This window comes from Lytechinus variegatus, chromosome 3 (genome assembly GCF_018143015.1).
Source record: "Lytechinus variegatus isolate NC3 chromosome 3, Lvar_3.0, whole genome shotgun sequence".
Taxonomy (NCBI): domain Eukaryota; kingdom Metazoa; phylum Echinodermata; class Echinoidea; order Temnopleuroida; family Toxopneustidae; genus Lytechinus; species Lytechinus variegatus.
Window position 1 is genome coordinate 45683776 of NC_054742.1, and position 20837 is coordinate 45704612.

The 20837-nt window shown below is 35.5% G+C and overlaps 1 protein-coding gene across 3 annotated transcripts in view; it reads left to right on the top strand.

Annotated features, from left to right (window-relative positions):
• LOC121411157 (amidase-like) overlaps positions 1-16630 on the top strand; it is a 30702-nt gene extending 14072 nt beyond the window's left edge. For all 3 annotated transcript variants that reach the window (XM_041603699.1, XM_041603701.1, XM_041603700.1), the window contains exons 2-13: positions 2695-2831; positions 3858-3955; positions 5435-5571; positions 5812-5984; positions 6546-6685; positions 7296-7496; positions 10193-10267; positions 11965-12130; positions 12717-12779; positions 13259-13359; positions 15291-15477; positions 15735-16630. In XM_041603699.1, coding sequence (XP_041459633.1) covers positions 2708-2831; positions 3858-3955; positions 5435-5571; positions 5812-5984; positions 6546-6685; positions 7296-7496; positions 10193-10267; positions 11965-12130; positions 12717-12779; positions 13259-13359; positions 15291-15477; positions 15735-15952 — 1683 coding nt within the window. In that variant the 5' untranslated portion in view covers positions 2695-2707 and the 3' untranslated portion in view covers positions 15953-16630. The remainder of the gene's footprint in view (positions 1-2694; positions 2832-3857; positions 3956-5434; positions 5572-5811; positions 5985-6545; positions 6686-7295; positions 7497-10192; positions 10268-11964; positions 12131-12716; positions 12780-13258; positions 13360-15290; positions 15478-15734) is intronic.
• The last annotated feature ends 4207 nt before the right edge of the window (positions 16631-20837 follow it).

Below are 20837 nucleotides of genomic sequence, written 5' to 3' on the forward strand. Positions count from 1 at the left end.
TCTCACTGTATCAAACAAGTAAAATAATTAAAAAAATAGTAACGGAGAGTAATATGAACTCAACTGACGTAGACTTTGTTTAATTATCACAGAGACATATCGAAGCAATGATCATTCAGAAAAGTTTGACTAATAAGATTTAAGAACAGGTCATTAACACTAACAAGGTAGACTCCAATGAAATGTCGACAGATAAGAAATGCTCAGGAAATAATTGGAGTAAACGAAGCGACTGGTAGATTCGACCGTAAATACAGGTATCTTTTTCTCATTCTTCAAGAGACCTTAGGGAATGAAGAAAGCCAGTTGGGAGATCTCGAAATTAATATAGGAATGACTGTGAATTTTCATCAGAGTATCACAAAGGATTTTTTTTTTCTATATAGGTTCTTCTCAATAACATTTTTTTTCTTTTCTTTGAAAAGTGCATAAATTGACTAGAAGAAGATTATACTTTACTCATCATGAAGTTGGTAGTCATTCCAAGTGGATGCTCCTTTTTGTTTCCACTGAAGACAAACCTTGTTTTTTAGCAATATTTTGGTCGACACACCATCCTTTTTCCTCATGTCGTATGCAATCTTAGCGAGATGACCACGCCTAGCCTTGAGAGCAGGGGGAGGTCCGTGCGGATGGAGATGCGAGTTGGAGCACCAGCAGGATGTTGCACGTTGGGTCGTGGTCGTCGATCTCTATTCTCGAAGGCAGATAGAACTTTGTTTCGGTCAGTCATGTAGACAAATTTAACGATTATTGGGCTGGGAGCTGTGGGTTGAGTATGGTTGCGTGCATCTTGGGTTGCGCGTCGATGAAGACGATGAGCGTTAACGAACGCCATGTTGGCCGCTTCATCAGCGGCAATTCCGAGATCAACGATGCACTTGCGGATGACTTGGAAGATGTTCTCGTTAGGATCCTCATGTAGACCGTAGATGAGCAAGTTGGAACGGCGGTTGTAAATCTCCATCGAAGTGAGCTGATTTTGCAAGTCAGCAATTCGAGACTCCAGGTTGGCCGTAATATTCGGGATAATATCCTTCTCGATCTCCATAACTTTTCCCGAATTGAACTCAACAGCTCCTTCCATATCATTTACTTTTGTTTTGATAGCAGCAATATCAGCTGTAAGATAGTCCAGCTTTTCGAAAACCCTTGAGAACGATGATTCCATGTTTTTGTTCACATCCATAAGTGATAGCGACCCATTGGCATTCGATGTACTATCAGTAGTTGCGCGTACGGGAACGTTGTGAGTACCCGAAGTCTCAATAGCACCGGGGCCAGCAGCGTGGATTCGCTCATTGGTTTTAGGGTTCGATTGCGAGCGTAGGTCGCGAGGCATTTTACCTTGTGCTGTTCTCTCTAATGTCATAAAAACACAGAAAATAAGTGAGGAATATCCTACCAAAATGGGTCCAATGTATGCTTGAATACCAAGACAAAGTTCTTGAGCTGTTAAAATCCGGAATATGATGAATATAATATGTGAAATTGGAAGTAAAATGAAACAAATCAGCCCGGAGCTGTCGAAGTAGTTGTTCACACAACGGCGTCCATGTAGATTTTTTTTTTAAATGTAAATTGTTTACGCTTAAATTTATTGGTCGCAAAAGACAAACCATTATTGTTGCTGGTTTTTATTTCATGATTGTAAATTCACTTTGAGAATTCTAGTCACATCATATAGCCCTTCAGATATATGCTTTCGCGTCATGGCCTCGTAAATGGACAAAACAGACTTTGCACAGCAAACACTTTGTAAAATCATGAATCAAAGTGATTTCAAGAGTTGTGTTAATATTCAAAGTTATTAAAGTTTAAGTGCATATCAAACATTATACGAATAATTTGAGTTATAATTCTAAGTCAATCAACACCATTTACATGTATAGATTTATCAACTACGATTCGACTTGATAGAATTCTCAATCACATTGTTCATTTATAGAAGTGTTTGAAAATTACAATTAAAGGGATTAAAACTGTTTCTAGCTTCTTTAATCAAAACCTTCATTTGCAGGTATGAGAACGTCAGTTTATTGAAGAAAAAAAACTCAACACGAAAATCAAGGAACTCAACATAAATAACAATGTTTACATTCTATTGAAACATTAATGCATTACATCATACATACGATATACTATGGGGGACATTGTGAGTTATAATTTCCTCTCGTGATGATTTGCAGAAATTGTCAATTGTATCTTGATTTTCAAGTTTCATGTAAAAATGTTAAATGTCAAAATATTTCAGCCATTTTAAAAGAAAATACACCCGTTCACTTATTCTTCCACAACCTTCCCAAATGGAAGTTAATCACATGTTCTTAGATGTGGTGGTATTTTTCCAGAGGTCCGTGTCTTTATGGTTTCAAATTGTTGATGAATATTTTGTTTGAAGTAAGATGGTCATCAAAGAATCGAAATCAAAATTGATCGATATAAATTCTTAAGATGTTGTTGATACTACAAATGGACAATTATAAACTTTTATTTGCTAACATAACATCGATTCTTCTCTCTTATCATATTACGATCAGAGTAACACTTAAAAGACCTCTTTGTCTGCTATTAAGAATACAGAATGTAATTTCATACTGGTGAATTTCATCAACCAATCCTTTCTTTATAATGAACGTTTTATGAACGACACTCTATTCTAAGTATTCCATTTCATATTTTGCAACTCTACAGGATGTAAATTGATATGTCTCGAAAGCAAGTACCCAGTTATCCTTTTGAGAGGGGTGAGGAAGATGAGAGACAAGAGAATAAGATAGAGCAGACCAAAGATGGGGAGAGTATTCATGAACATCATGTCAGGAACAAAGGTAAATAGAGACTTCAATTTTAGCCTAGTTTTCATCTATTTCCTTTGAAGGTTTTGCCGAGTGTGTTTAAATAGACAGATTCGGTTATGATAATGCAAGTCACAATAATATTTAACATTTGCAAAAAATGAAAACAATAATAAAGAACAAAATTAAACAAAACACCCGTAATCATGATGATGGTCCATTTCTACTGACTTACAATAGTCATCGAAGCAACCGAATTCGAAGGCTTGCACCGCTTTCTGAATATCATACTAATAGAATCAATTTTCAAAACAAAAATTTGTATTTCAAATTAACGAAATCCGTAACAGAGGTAGACTGAACCAAAATGCCAATGCTTGATATTTTCTGGAAGGCAATTAACAATTCGAACATCATTCGAAGTTTTGAACTAAATGACATCTCTGATCTTGTTTTGGAGGTAGAAACACTAATCAATTTTCAAAACAAAAATTTGTATTTCAAATTAACGAAATCCGTAACAGAGGTAGACTGAACCAAAATGCCAATGCTTGATATTTTCTGGAAGGCAATTAACAATTCGAACATCATTCGAAGTTTTGAACTAAATGACATCTCTGATCTTGTTTTGGAGGTAGAAACAGTGTCTAACCAGCTTAACATTATTATTCAAAGAATGTACGAAGTTTATCTTATCCCAATAACTAATATCATAGCATGATTGGTTTTATTCTGTCTACTAATGAATTTGTTCTCATACCTTATTGCCGCAAGTAATTATGAAAATATCCCAAAACCTTATCTCAAAATCGTTTTCAGTCTCCAAATCCTCATGTTTCAAATTCTCGCGGAGACAAATGTCGGTCCATTCTACTTTTATGATCGACCAGGGGGGGGGGGGTTGTCGACGAGAATCAGATTTGTTTTACCAAATGAACCCCTTTAAAATAATCTGGTCTTAAACATTATACATCAAGTAGAACAATTACATTGGTTCTATTTGGTTTATGCTTAAAATTCTACGTCTGTCAAGGTAAATATCTACTTCTATCTTTATAGGCCGACACTCTTCTCCTGCTGTGCACGTGCCTTCGATTGATCAACTCGGAAAGATTGCCCGACAATGCAACATGGATATAACAGTAGCTGAACTCAAAGTAAGTATTGTCTTAGATGTTCAACAAATGATATTAAAATGTGACCCCTATCCACTCTATGAACCCCCCCCCCCACACACACACACACACAAAGAGAGTTGTGAGTTGAGACACATTAATTTACACTTGGTAAGATCTTTTGTAATGACACCGAGTATGAAGAAGCAAGCCAATTTACATTTACGAAAGGGATGAGGATATGGTCTGAAAATTACTGGACGGACAAAGTTAGAGGCATGTTGAATAAATCGAATAGATTTACAAGTGTGTTTTTTGTCCAACATATATAATATAAAATATACGGTAGTGAAGTAAATTATTGATGGAAGATTATACCTTCGATATAAATAATAATATATAACATCAAATAGTAATCTTTGTGTTGTTTGCATTAATGTTCAGACATCCGATCTACCCATTCCTCGCGTCGTTTTCACTCCACCCTTCATATTGCACTTACATGGACCGGGGAATTATCCATACATGGACTATCTGCAAGGGCTACATAGGGTTCTCCATAAGTGACATTATTATCAGGGTCAGAAAGTAAATCATCCTTGTCACCTATTATAACCTAACCGTTGGGATTCAGTAAGAATGCGTGTAATGAGATTGGATGAGTTCGTTGAGTGAGACATGAGAGCTTCCTCAAAATAGAAGATCATTGTAAAGCACGAAGCCAATTTGATTCTGTCACCTCGTATTGCTTCTGGAATCCCCAAACATCCATCGCGCTCTATGTCATCATATCTCGACATGGTGAAACTTGAGAAATGTTTGAAAACGATCAGGCTGTTTTGAATGAAGTTTGCTATCAAGAAAATTTAAACATTATTTGTCTTTGTGATAGCATAATCGTTGTGTTTGTATGACCGAGTTAGGATTGATTCCAACCCGGTGATGAGCCCGAAACACAAAAGTAAAACACTTTGTCACGTTGTTGATTAAACGCATACATAAGCGACTGAGAAGATCAGTTTAAAGGGAATGTCGAACCTAAATAACAAATTGATTTTGATAAAAGCAGAAAAAGATCGAAACATGAGTGTACATGATAGTTTGGCGTAAATACATCAAACAATAACGTAGTTATAAAGTTTTAAGATTTTTATTTCGTTATAGGTCCCCGGGTAATTAAGGGTCACACGCGAACATCTTTTTCATTCCACGTAGACCTCATATAACTTTCATTTTTCATTGATTTATTAAACTGAATAGATAAATCATTTTCTTTTACTTTTGTTAGAAAGCGACATTTAACGTCGAACAATCATTTCTACGATTGATTTAATGTGAAACCGTAATCATTGTAATGAAATATTTCTCTAATTTTTAAAATAGTTTTGTGAAACGAAACTTGACGCTAAGGTCCAGCTCTGATCCATTAAACCTACAGTCGACGCAGAAACTCTGGGAAGTATCTCTTTCCGCCAGATTCACGATTTTCTTATCTGTTTTGATTTTTTCCCCTTTTTTCAGGTGTACCAGTCCCAGATGAAACGCACGATACGTACTCTGAATGAAGCGAGTATACTACCAGAACCGCGACTTCCTGTCAAATATCCTCGGATATCCGGTCGTGAACCTGATCCGCAAGAAAATCCTCATAACGCATGGTAAGAATAAAAATGAGAAAATCATACATCGATATTCAAAAACCTAAAATTGCAAATAAATTTCTTTTGTTCTTAATTGAGGGTCGAAATCTAAACAAACAAACAATATATATATAATACGTCCCAAAATGTGTATTTTAACGTCCATTCATTTGGAATTAACTTGCCATTTTGAGAAAAAATTGTATCTATTTGACTTGAATTGAACATCGATTTACTTCCTAACTTTACCACTAATAGGAGCCACGTTTGTACAATCCACGGAGCAAAACGCGGAAAACTTCTTGGGAAGAGGATTGCCGTGAAGGACAACATTGCCGTAGCTGGCGTCCCACTGATGAATGGATGTCACGCATTGGATGGTTATGTTCCAGACTTTGATGCGACAGTGGTGACTCGAATATTAGAACAAGGCACGTCATCATCAGGCCCCTGGGAGCTGGGTGCGGGTGGATTTTTTGAGGGGGTGCACAACAACCTAAGATGACTGATGTTTTATGAGGACAAATACACCTGTATTTCCATCCATCTAACTCTTATTTGAATATTACTATTTAGCACAAGTAATTTTAAACTCGTTGATAACCAGTCTCTTCATGCAAATCCCGATACTAAAGGGGTTGGGGTGAACTTAAGATCGAACGGCATAGGCCCCCACTCAGAGAAATATATAATATGTGCTACTTTGTACTGTGGAATGTACGGGGAAAACGTGATCAGAATTAGTATATTCGCTTAATACCAGTTCTCCAAAGCATAAAACAAAAACAAATCGTCACCGAAAATTACGGAGTCATGATTGTATCCAAAGATCAATATGTATCGTTTTGGTGACAGAGAAACGTCAAAATTCATTTCTTAAGACGATTTATATGAAAATTTTCAAACTTGAATGAACGTTATTTGTTTTATTTTTGATAAAAGTCCCAAGATATGAAATCAATTTATAAAAATGAATTTTGTTGCTGTATCAGGTGGAACAGTTATTGGTAAGACGAGGTGTGAAGATTTATGCTACTCTGGAAGTAGTTTTACTGGAGCCGGTGGCCCCGTTCTGAACCCACATGACACAACACGAAGCTCTGGTGGTTCGAGCTCCGGCAGTGCTGCAGCGGTGGGTTCCAATTTTTTTTTATAAAAGAAACAATAAAGTAAGCTAATTTTACCACCAAATGTTTCAGAGCTGTTAAGAAAATGGGACACTATTAACGTACGTGAGAGAGAAAAGTTACTGAGCAGATTACTGGGACGATGATAATTTGTTTGTTTTGCATAAATCTATTGAAATTGAATAATTTTGGGAAATATTTTGTGTGGATTACTGTAATAACTTGCGATCGTCCCCCCCCCCCCACACACACACAGCAGAGTAAGGGAGCATTATCATGGTATACAGAGGGGCGTCTTTGGGATAGGTTTACAAGTTTGTGATTGAACCAAAGCATATTCTTATTTCAACTTGAATGTATCAATAAATGACGTTGATAAATCTTCCATGATATTTATAGGCCAAATTGATCCACGGATCTGTACCTTCTGACAGATTGGTGACAAAGACCACCGATGTTCCAATTTTATATTTGTTATACTAATTTTCTTTATTGTATATAGTAATCGATGTTTGTATATAACAATAATCGGAACAATTTCGATCGAAATTGTTTGGCCGCTATCACAACTCATCTGACTGCTCACTAATACTGCCTGTCTTCTTCTCACATCAGATAGCGGCTGGTGACGTCGACATGGCACTTGGGACGGATCAAGGTGGTTCGATCCGGTTACCGGCGGCATGGTGCGGTGTTTATGGGATGAAACCTACCTATGGACTGGTTCCATATACTGGTGCTATGTCGTTAGAACCAACTGTCGATCACATAGGACCACTGGCAAAGACTGTGTATGACTGCGCGCTCCTACTCGAAGTGTGTATTTATAACAGCTTTTATCTTTAAAGGTCAAGTCCACCTCAGAAAAATGTTGATTTAAATCAAGAAAGAAAAAATCAGACAAGCACAATGCTGAAAATTTTATCAAAATCGGATGCAAAACAAGAAAATTATGACATTTCAAAGTTTCGCTTATTTTCAACAAAATAGTTATATGAACGAGCCAGTTACATCCAAATGAGAGAGTCGATGATGCCACTCACTCACCATTTCTTTTGTTTTTTATTGTTTGAAATATACTTCTTTTTTTTACGAATTTGATGATTATAGGACCTCCTTGCCTCAAGCACAAAATGTTAAAATAATGGAATTCCACGTGTTCATGGAGGAATGAAACTTCATTTCACATAACAATGACGAGAAAATAAAAATATTTCATATTTCATTTGATGAAATCCAAAAGAAAGAGTGAGTGATATCATTGTCTCCTCATTTGCATATACCAACCGGGATGTGCATATAACTGTTTTGTGTAATGAAGCGAAACTTTAAAATGTCATAACTTTCTTATTTTGATGAAATTTTCAGTGTTATGCTTGTTGAATTTTTCTCTTTTTATTCGAATCAAGTTTTTGTTGGGGTGGACTTGTCCTTTAAGTTATCGTTTCGTTATTATCAAACCAAGGGCACATTTCATAAACGAGTTGCAACTGTTGGAAAATGACTGCAACTGTTGTAAGTTGTAATTTTGCAAATACGGCAACAGCCAGTGGCGTACCGTGGGTCACGGCATTGGGGGGGCACCAGCAAAAATTTTTAATCTCTCAGTGAGCGCGCAAAGCGCGCTCAATTACCAGGTATAGGCCTATTGACCTTATTCATGTATAGAGACATTTTAAGGACTGTGCCATTAAACGGATATGTAATGTATCTCACTGATCAAACAATGCAAGCGCGAAGCGCGAGCTGAAAATTTTTGTTTTATTGACCCCAAACAGAGACAGTTTAAGGACTATTTTTAGAAATCAAATAAGAGAATACATATCGTTATTCTCACCATACTCATCTAATTTGAGTGCCAAGCGCTTGCTGATATTGTGAGAAAACACGAAACACCTTTTGTAGTCATTGTAATCATAATTTAAAATACGCATCTCACTAATCAAATATTGCGAGCGGGAAGCGCGAGCTAAATATTTAGGAAATTCAATCCTGAAGAGAAGCATTTTAAGGCTTGTTTGTAGGAATTTACGAAGACCATATGTATTTCACATACAAAATGATGCGAGCGCGAAGCGCGAGCTGAAAATTTTATATATGTTGACCCCAAACAGGGACATTTTAAGGACTATTTCTTTTTTTTAATCCTTTAAGAGTATACATTTTTCACCATAGTCATCCAATGCGAGTGCCAAGCGATTGCTGATTTTGTTAGAATCACATTCAAACACATGAAGAGCTTTTTGTAGTCATATTAATCATGATTATCATACGCATCTCAGTAGCGCAAAGTCCGAGCTGAAAATATAGGAATTTCTGATCTGAAGAGGGGCATTATAAGGCTTGTTTGTAGGAATCTACTATGACCATACGTATTTCACTAAACAAATGATGCGAGCGCGAAGCGCGAGCTGAAAATTTTTGATATTTACATTAGAAAAAGAGACATTTTAAGGACCGATTTCAGGAATTCATGAAGAGCAGACATATCTCATCAATCCCTTAATTCGAACGTAAGCACGAACAGGATTTTTTTTATATGCAGACCTTAAAATGGGGCTATCACTTTAAGTAGTCATGAAAAGAAGCATATGTCACTACATAAAACAATAATAACTCGAAGTGCGATGAAATATATTTGGTGCATATTGACTTGAAAACAGGACGTTTTGGTACAACATGATTGTACATGTATATCTCGTTAGACAGACAATGCTAGTACCAGGAATAATGAACAAATAGGCCCTGAGCACTATGTTTCATGAAGTTATGAAAGAAAATAATTCTTATGTTTTATAACACAACATATATAATATAATATAACATTATAGTGTACAATAAATTCTTCTTTCCCATTACGTTTCTTTCTTCTCCCTCTTTTTCTCCCTTTTATCCCGTTTTTTTGGCCAGCCGATTGGGGGCACGTGCCCCCCCATGCCCCCCCGTAGTTACGCCACTGGCAACAGCCATGGCAACAGGGCTCAGCAGCTAATCAAAATCAAGGTTACCATGGTAGTGGCCATATAATGGCAAAGTTTCAGCAATTGTAACTCCGGTTGTAACTCTTCATGAAACGGGCCCCTAATCTCATAAAATTGTTTTAACGATCTATCAACAGTTGTATCAATATTTACATTCAACGAATATAATGCTGTTCCACCCAGTTCTGATCTCATATTGCATTGATTTCTAGTATACTGATTATGTACAGTACATGGGGACTTCTTATAAAAACATTTTTATCCGGCCTATACTTCCTTACAATTATCACTTTAGGTTTCATAATAATTCACAGCTAAATATACACAATGTTTTTTTTTGTAATAAAAGGGCTAAAATGACAGGTATAAAGTAATAAAGAACCTAACTAAAGTTGTATAACACAACCAACACAAAACTGACTTAATTACTTGAAAAATTGGTACTGTATACTGTTTTATATTGTTGTATAATTTGACAATGCGTGTTTAATTTATTTCTAATAAACTTTTCTCACTTTCTTCCAACCTCAGGTCATTGCAGGGTATGATAATGGTCTGGATCATAGACAACATCCAAATATCAAAGTACCACAATACACAAAAGAGGTAAGAAAAGAAAAGTTTGAGCATATACATCAAGCAACAGACTTTTGTTTTCCGCTATGCAAGACTTTTCTACAATATATTCTTTTCAATCGAAATATGTCCGTTGGGGACACGCTCCATGCAATGAGACTGTTAATCTGACCTGAAATGTCTAAGAAATTGACAATGCCACTTGTTGATATATTGGGCAAACGCTGTATAGCCTATGTTACTCCCCAAGCTCTGCACGGCGATTTGGAGGCCGCTGATTGGTTCATCGCGCAGAAACGTCATGAACAATCTTATGCTTATTCATGTAACGCTCTGAAACACAGAAGTTATGCCGTGCATTTTTAGCAATCGTTGATACAAGAGCAGTTTCGGAGACCAAAATTTAGTTCCAGCAGAGCTCCCGAGTTTTTGGTGCATGGGCGGAAATCTGTCCCCAAATGTAGGGGAACCAGGGGCTGGAAAATTTGACAAGCAAAAAAAAGAAGTTATTACCCAAAATGTAAGGTCATTTTAACCCCAAAAAATTTGACAAGCAAAAAAAAAGGTTTTCACCAAAAAATGTAAAGTCATTTGAAAAAAAAAGTTTTAACCAAAAATGTTAGGTCATTTAGTCCAAAATATTATTTCCATTGTGAATGATGTATTTTTCTCCATCATAAAAGACCAAAAATGATAGGGGGACATTTGATATTGTGTCCCCCCCCCTACTATTTTTGGTAGGGGGACGCGTCCTCCTGGGATTTCCGCCCATGTTTTGGTGCGACACATAATCATTTTATAATTCGAGTACCCCCCCCCCCCCTCTGCGATGATTATGTCTATCTATTTTGTTTTAATATCCACAATCTCATTCGGTCTGGCTATGAGAATACAGTAATCGGTTTCGACAATCCGTAAGTACGTGACGTACATAAAACTGCTTCATCAAAATAAACATTTAGTGTTACGTTGTATCTGATTTCAATGAAATCTTGAATGATGCTGTATTTTTTTTTATTATAATTATTTTCAGCGTGGATTAACCCTTCACGGTGATCGATATACCCTGCGTGTATACCCTGTGTGTAAGGGTGTGTGGGCAGGGGGTGTTTGTGCGTGAATCTGTGTTGAGTGTGATGGTGGTGGGATGTGTGTGTGTGTGCGGGAAGGTCCGAAGATTATCAACAGTAAATCTTCTCTCATAAATCTCATATTATTTTAATAACTTACAGGTTTCTTTACAGAGTTTTCTTTGTAATAAATAACATATGTTGAATAATTTGATTTAGGTTGTACTTTTTTTCTCAATTAGACATATGTATTATGTATAAATATGTAAGAGAAAAGAATGTATATCAGATACTTTTACAACAAATTGAATTGATTTAGAATTTATTTATGACATTGTTTAACTTAAGTTTTTGTTAAGAATTGTCAAATGTAATCACAATATTTATAAGTTCAAATCAGACTTTGTAATTATGGTTAATTTGATTCGATATCGCTTTTTAATTTATGAATTTATGATCATGAATGTTATATTTTACTATGTTCAATTTTGTTTTATGAGAGAAGTGAATAAAAGATTACTAAAAAAAGAGACAATGGGGAAAGAGGGCCGTTTCTTATTAGACTCAGACGATAATCATGATAATTTAGTTTTAATCAAACTACCATTCTTTCCTCGATTCATTTCCTTAATTATAAACTCACTTTATTTTTTTCAGATCGAAAATTGTCAAATTGACGATGAGAGAATCGGGATCTTGATCGAAGGATTCGCTACTGATTGTGGAGATTCTAAAGTGAAATCGTTAGTTTTTGATATTATCATGCAGCTGAAACAGCATGGAGCACATGTCGATGACATTTCTGTCCCTATGCACAAACTAGGTGAGACACGAATGTTATAAAGCTGACTTTACCTGCCTTTGTTTTTGTTTACTGTGTTGTCAATCTTTTCTTTTGACGTTTTCCCTATTTAATATTTGAGTTTGTTTTTTTTTGGGGGGGGGTTCTTCACGTCCTTTAGCACCATATTTTTTTCTTGTTTTCTTTGTGGTTATTTTTGTTGTTGAAAATTTCATTCATAGACAAGTATAGGGACAGAAGTTTGGAATTCAAATCGATGAGCTTTAAATCTTTCTAAAATTCAAATACTGCTGATAGTCTTCTTCCACTTAATTACATTGATTCGGTGTGCCTATATGATGTCTAATTGTAGAAATGTTTCAATCAACCTACCGGGTTGGTTAAGAGAATTTCAATACTCAATTACTTTAACATGCAGTTTTTGTTTTAAACGACAGTGGGTAGATCAACCAATCGTTCTTATTTTTTTCTGAGAGTGTATTACACGCAAAGTAATTGCATATTTGCGACAAAATGGGCAATGATGTAATTTGGCAAGAAAACGGCGGTGTTACTAAAATGGTTCAAGAGATTAAACGTCATTTTTTCCTAACAATATTGATTTCAGGTTATATGGCTTTCGCCTGTTTTGCCCCTGAGGGAATCAATGCAGCGTTACTTCAAAATGGAGGTCAGTCTATCAACATAAAGCCTATATACTCTGGCTTTTGATTTATTTTCCCCCAAACAAAACCGTAAGAAATCGCTTGAAGCCACTAATAATCAATAAATCAATATCAAAACCGAACAGAGGTAACAAATGGGTTATGATGTAAATATTATATATATATATATATATATATATATATATATATATAAACTTTAAGAATTTTGATATATTATAGGCCTATTACAGTTATATGCTAATCGAATAATATCTTGACCGGCTCCGCATGCAGAGAGGAAAAGAAGGTACATTAAAGCAGCAATTCCACACTCGTGTAATAAAGTACACTTTTCAGTTTCTTCTTTTTTTTCCTAGAGAAAAATAAACTATATGTTAAAACATGAAGATAATATAGTAAAATTTATTTATAGTAGGTCTCGGTCTATTATATCTGTATTGCTAGACGTGGACTAATCATCTTCTTTTTGTTCGTGTTAACTAAGGTGGTGGATACGGTCACCAAGGTTACTATCCATCTAGCATGATATCACAGGTATCAAAAGCATTCCAAGCGAGACCAAATGATGTTACACATAGAATAAAGGTAAGATACCGGTCAACTTTACAGTCATTATGATTACGCACGTTACGGTTACGACTTCTCTCAAACGATCTTATTAAAATCATGAATAGAATAACGAAGAAATTAAGTAATGGACAATGAAGAAAGAAAAAAAATGAATGAATTGGACCTAATAGATATATATTAGCAGATAGATAAATTAATATATTAAATCACGAAGAAATAAATGAATGAATAAATATGATAGAAAGATTGATAAAGGAATTAATAAAAAAAAAGAATAAATGATTTGAAAGATATTGGAATATTGAATATAATAAAGATCAACGGAAAGATAATGACAAATTAAATATTAGACGATGGATAAATGAAATTCATGCATACCTATGTATGTCAGAGGCGTATCCAGCTTTCGCCTATGGGGGGCGAAAAAATTCACCCATAAATTGAATTGAACCCATATTTTCCCCGATCGGCCGCTCAAAGTTGATTTTTGTTTGTTTCTTTGAAGGGGTAGTCCTAACAGTCACTGCTAAGCTTTATTCTAATAAAACAACATATGACAGTCTCATAAGTCCTGTTTGAATAGTGCAAATAGAAATTTCTTATATTTTGTCCTGAAAATCGAACAATCTTTGTGATCCCGAAGATGCGTATGTGACTAGATAATTATTGCGAGCGCGAAGCACGAGCAGAAATTTTTCATAAATGTTTTGTCCTGATCGAAAAGGGCCCTGTTAAGGACTGTTTGCAGTTGGCCATGAAGACGATGCATATTTCAACAGTTAAATTATGCGAGCGCGAAGTGCAAGCTGAAATTTTTTGACATTCCGACCTAAACAATGGACATTCTAAGCATTTCTTATCATGATCGCGAAAGGTATATAACTAAACAATGGATGCCATCGCCTAGCGTGCGTCAAAAAGAATTAATATTTCAAACCTTAAAACGGGACACTCTCATCATGTTTTGCAATTTATGAAAAGGATAGGTAATTAAGTATCTTACTACATTAAAAATGCGAGCGCGAAGTGCGAGCAGAAAATTTTTATATTCTGATCTGAAGCCGGATAATTTAAGCACGTTTTAAATAAAGAACACGCTGCGTATCTCAATAAACATTAGTTAGACAGAATCTTGCTTTCTGAATTCATTTTTATCATGAAAATCAATAATGAAATAATGCGAACGCGAAGCGCGAGCTGAAAATATTTAATATTCCGATATAAAAAAAAGTGTAAATTTAAGCACTATTTGAAAGAAAATTGTGAAATGAGCTGATATTTTTATTATCATTTGACCTAGGACATGGACATTTTGTCAATATATGAAAATGATGACTATCTTCTATTCCTCTTCCTAAGCGCGAGATGAAACTTTACAATATTCCATTCTGAAATAGGGGAAAATTTGAATATTAGGAATTCATGAAATTTTATTATCTGATTATTAATCTAATAAGCCTAATGAGAGCGTGAAATTTGTTGATATTGAGGCATGAAAACTGGACATTTTAGACACTTTTGTAATTATCAGTAGGATGCATGGGTTAATATATTATTATTAATGTGCGCGCAAATCGCTAGTTGAAAATGTTAATATTTGGACCATTATCTGTAAATCAACCATAATAATGAAATCTGAAATTTGTTTTTTATATTGACTTCAAACTTGATTTTTTGAAGCTCCATATCGGCCCATCGAGCAAGATATATCTCATCGGACAGGCAATACGAGCGCGAAGCGCGAGCGGCTAAACTATATATAGTGATATGAAATTGGTTTTTATTGTTTCCTACACCTCACCATACTTTATTCACTCGTCATCCTGCTATTTTTTCCTCCTCTCTTTGCCCTTTTTTCTTTTTAGCACCTAATAGAATAAACACATAATTAAAATAGAATAAGGGTTATACGCATCATAAATGTCTTTTTAAATTGTCTTTTCTAGGTGACCAGACTTCTTGGGGAGTACTTGAAAAAGAACTACGGGGGTCGTTTCTACGCTAAGGGTCGCAACTTGGTGTTAGCACTACGACATGCTTACGATACAGCTTTTCAAGTCGTAGATATCCTGGCGATGCCTACGGTGCCATATACAGCTAGAAAGCTACCCACCGATGACTGCTCCATCGAAGGCAAGTTAATTTTTCTTTAATCAATAAAGGCATAATCGAGCAAAATCTCACGTTAAATGACATAACTAATTATGCAGTGGTTGGTAATTAGCAAAAAAAAGACAGAGCAAAACTTTTAAAGTTTATATAGGTAAATTTCATGATTGCCCATAAACTTCAAAAGCGTCCGCTTATAGTTTCCAAACAATTTCGACTCTCTTTGAGAGGAAAATGTATCGAGTTTAATTTCAAAGACATTGTATTTTTTTATTCCTCAGATCACTTCAAAATGAGCTCTGCTTGTGCCATAAATACCAAGTCGTTCAATTCTACTGGGCACCCAGCTATCAGCATTCCTGTTGGTAAAATCAATGGACTTCCAGTTGGGTTAACTCTTGTTGGTCGCCATTTTGATGAAGTTCGACTTTTACGCGTAGCGAAATACATCGAGCAACATTGTAATAAAAGAAGGGATATGATAACTCCGAGACTTTAACGAAGTAAACCGATTTATGGGTACGTTTGATTTTAACCCTTCCTAGGCCATGGTAAATTAGTTAAGAATACAAATGGGGAGGGGGCTGGGAGCGAGCGCCCCCCCCCACCCGCGGATCTCGGTCGTCGATCACACCGTCGCGCCTGAAATCTACACGCCCGTCCCTAACATAATCTACCAAATTTTATTATTTTGATAATACTATGATTTCATTGATTATTCTAATGCTTATTTATGCATGGAATCAGCATGATCTGAATTCTGCTCTAATTCAAGAAATGAAGGTTCAAATATTAGAATTATGGGTCTTGACACTCTTGGAGATATTCTCATCAATCTGCTGTATGGGAAAACTACAATGTTGTTTTATACTTTCTCAAGTGTTGCTTTGTTTGACGATATTTTAGGTTTTTTGTTATATTTGTTGATGGAAACCGTCGTAACAAACTATTTCAATCATGATAACATACAGTAGATCAAATTCATTTTCAAGCAGTAGAAATATAAAAATAATGATACATTTATACATTTTAGCTCGGATCAGAATTTGCAATGGATTTTCCATTTTTTTTTTTCTAACATGCACTAAAAGAGCATCGCAAACGTTACACGAAACTTGGAAAAAAGCGTCTGGAAAGGCGATGCGAAGAAATGTTTTCGTCATTTTAACTCATCGCGCAAAGCATCGAAGGGGGGGGTGTTTAGCCCTCAGAGCTCACCCCCTCCCCCGGCCTAGTCAGGGTTAAGGTCAAAGCGTTGCAAATAAACTGATACTGATGTGTGAATGTGTGTGTACTTTGGAAACGTGTCTTTCGAATTCTCTTAAAAGAGATGTAATTAACAGACTAACATTCATGACATTTAGAACAAAATGTTTGGCTAACTCTATAGATAAGACATGCTTCCTTCAATCCAAGTTAACGGATCGAAACAAGATGGATAGCTAGATATATTTCTATTTACTATTTGTAGGGGGACTGTTGACTGCTGTGAAGCTTCTGAACTGTTGCTGCATCGGGGGCGGTATCATGATAATTTGTTTGGAGGCAAGGCGACCTAAATATGATATCATCTTTCTCTTATGTAGAATAAATTGCACAACCAATGTATCTCTTTTTATACTCTTCTCCCTCGTTCTTCCCTTTCTCCCTTTGTTTTATTACTGCTTGAAAAGATATAGGAGATCACTGTGATGCCGCCCATGCGTAAATCGTTTGCAAGCCCCGTGAAAACCGCTCAATTCTCATTTTCAAAACTTTTATCAAGGTTTACCACTCTCTTTCGTCATACTTATGCAAACTACAAGTTGTACCATCCTAATATCTTACAATCTTGCCTAATGCTCAAAGCGTAAATTCACCAGCATGGTTGCATTTTATTTCTTTTTATAGAAGGAAATAATTAATGATCGTTATTCTTGAAAAGAGTTAAACTGTGTATCAGTATAAATTTTGATTGCTGCAGTACTATTGTATATTACTACTTATAATTACGTACTAGTACCAAAGAATTTTCTCGTAAATATAATATGAAAGGTAAAATCCTGTTATTGTAAAGGTCTTTTCGTTTACTGCTATTGTACATGAGAAGAATTGAAAAAAGGCAAACAGTTGGAAATTATTTTTTTTCAGCGTATAGTGTGCTCTTTGTTGCATATTTTTCAATAAATAATTACCAAAAAAATTGTCTAAATAATACGGAAATATAGTTGGAAATGGGTAAATAATGATGATAAATGTTTAAGGTCTGTGCCAGATGTATTTTTGAATGTGTGTCTGTTTATATAAAACACTCGAACTTTGAAAACACAACGAAATTTGGAAAATGACATGTCTACATATATCTCAAATATCTAATAGGTGTTATGTAAAATTGCAATAAAAGAATGGTTTGGAAAATTTGTATGGGCATGTTCATTTCATGTTCTTTTCCGACGACTTATATGTGCAGATACAATGGTTCTTTTATCGTGTTCATCCGATGATATTTCAAAAGGCTGGATTTCCTTTCACAAATATTTGAAACATATTCTTTATCGATGTAAATATAACTATGTTTTATATACAACCTATCATGTAGAATGCGTTGTTTCTTTGCCTCTGAGTTTTCTTTTCTCCATTTTGCCATGGGAGTAGAAATGTAAACATTGGCACAGTAAAGCACGGTGAATCGAATGAGGTTACCCTCCCCTCCCCAGCAAGACCTTATGACCGAATCTGGACACACATTAACGCCCCCCCCAAAAAAAAAAAATGTAAAGAAGCGTAAGACCAGTTTGAAGTAATGGATTGGCCAAGGCAAACACACCGTGGTATGGAAGGGACTTGCATGATTTGAGAACCCTAATGGCTACCCGACATCTGAAAATATAGGATTTGTTTTGCTGGTTTTTGTCTCACCTGCGAAGCAAAGTGAGACTATAGGCGCCGCTTTTCCGACGGCGGCGGCGACGGCGGCGGCGGCGGCGGCGGCGTCAACATCAAATCTTAACCTGAGGTTAAGTTTTTGAAATGACATCATAACTTAGAAAGTATATGGACCTAGTTCATGAAACTTGGCCATAAGGTTAATCAAGTATTACTGAACATCCTATTAGAGTTTCATGTCACATGACCAAGGTCAAAGGTCATTTAGGGTCAATGAACTTAGACCATGTTGGAGGAATCAACATCGAAATCTTAACCTGTGGTTAAGTTTTTGAAATGTCATCATAACTTAGAAAATATATGGACCTAGTTCATGAAACTTGGACATAAGGTTAATCAAGTATCACTGAACATCCTGCATGAGTTTCACGTCACATGACCAAGGTCAAAGGTCATTTAGGGTCAATGAACTTTGGCCGAATTGGGGATATCTGTTGAATTCCCATCATAACTTTGAAAGTTTATGGATCTGATTCATGAAACTTGGACATAATAGTAATCAAGCATCACTGAAAATTTTGTGCAAGTTTCAGGTCTCATGATTAAGGTCAAAGGTCATTTAGGGTCAATGAACTTTGGCCGAATCAGGGGTATCTGTTGAATTACCATCATAACTTTGATAGTTTATTGGTCTAGTTCATTAAACTTGGACATTAGAGTAATCAAGTATCACTGAACATCCTGTGCACGTTTCAGGTCACATGACCAAGGTCAAAGGTCAATGAACTTTGGCCGAATTGGGTGTATCTGTTGAATTACCATCATAACTTTGAAAGTTTATGGATCTGATTCATGAAACTTGTACATAAGAGTAATCAAGTATCACTGAATATCCTGTTTGAGTTTCAGGTCACATGATCAAGGTCAAAGGTCATGTAAGGTCAATGAACTTTGGCCATGTTGGGGTTTTTTGGTGAATCTCTGTAAGTTTATTGGTCTAGTTCATAAAAAGTGGACATAAGAGTAACCATGTATCACTGAACATCTTGTGCGAGTTAGAGTAGTATTCAAAGTCAGCACTGCTGCTATATTGAACCGCGTGATGCAGGTGAGACGGCCAGAGGCATTCCACTTGTTTTTTTTTTGGAGGGGTGTCTTGTGTCTTTTGTGCAATATTCCCTAGAGACAAATTCTTACTTGCTTCCCATCTAATCAGGGACCTGCTGCATAAGAAGTTGAAATCGAACTCAATCTTAAAGTTCAACCAATCAAAAGTCCGCATTTGGGACTACTTTTTTTGGGGGGTGGGGGTGTCTAAACGCAATATTTTTTTTTAACTGGCTCGTGATATTGCAGGACGTAATGTTTTAATTATGATGATTCACAAATGGTAAAATACGCTTTCATAAGTTTCAGGTGCTTTATTCATTCGGCACTTAATACACCAACAGTTTATTGTGCGTACAAATCCAAAATTATCAAAGTTAGATAAAAGTCTATATAATATTCACGATATACCACATTGAATCACATATTAAGAGTGGCACATGGCTTATCATTTTGATACCCTGCAAAATACAATGACATGAAAAATAAGCAAATTATTGTACGTCTTTTAAGCGTTATAATCAAACTGACATTCTACAAGATATAATATATTTTCAAATTCATATAAAAATCTAAATTCTACAGAATATGATTATAATTAGACTCCATGAAAAATAAACTTTAAAATAACATGCGACAAATATTTGAGATATTATGAATTGCACTCAACATAGAATAAAGCTCTTGCAATATGCATTCATTGACGTTTTATACTTCCACCATACTATGATGGAAAGAAGTCATAGCCTGCAAGTTGATGGTTCACACTGTAATGCGATTTTAAAAAAAAGAGTCCACAAATAGACAATTTGTGTCCTTAACACTTTTCAATCATTAAGTAGTTTGATTCACATTCAAATACACACACAAATAATAGAAAAAAGAATAATTATTATTGTATAAAAAAGGAAGAAAGAATACTTTGAAGAAGTTCCATGTTTATGCTACTTAAAAGAATAATAATGGCATATTACCATGATAGCTAAACATGTACATGGACATACATCTGTATATCATTCTTCTAAAGAAGTCGTGCGCAATTTTCCTTCAGCAAGGAAATTGCCCACATTGTGCTGCACTCAACCCAGGTGAGAAAAATGGATACTGGCAGGAAGTAATTCCTCAAAAAGCTGTGAGCATCGGAATAGGCAGACTAGCTTAGCCGGGGTAATACGGGAGCCATTATACAAATCCTATATATTTATCATTACAATTTGAAAGACAATAATCTCATTTAAGACACATGTTTCCAAAGACAAAATGTCGAAGACTGATGTTTCTACCAAAGTAGGTAATTCAGGCCTACATCATAATGTATTTTTGTATTAACTACATAAATACATTTTCGATAACTTCATTGGTTAGTATTTGGACTATTATTGTATTTTGTGCAGGCATTAATAGTCACGTCG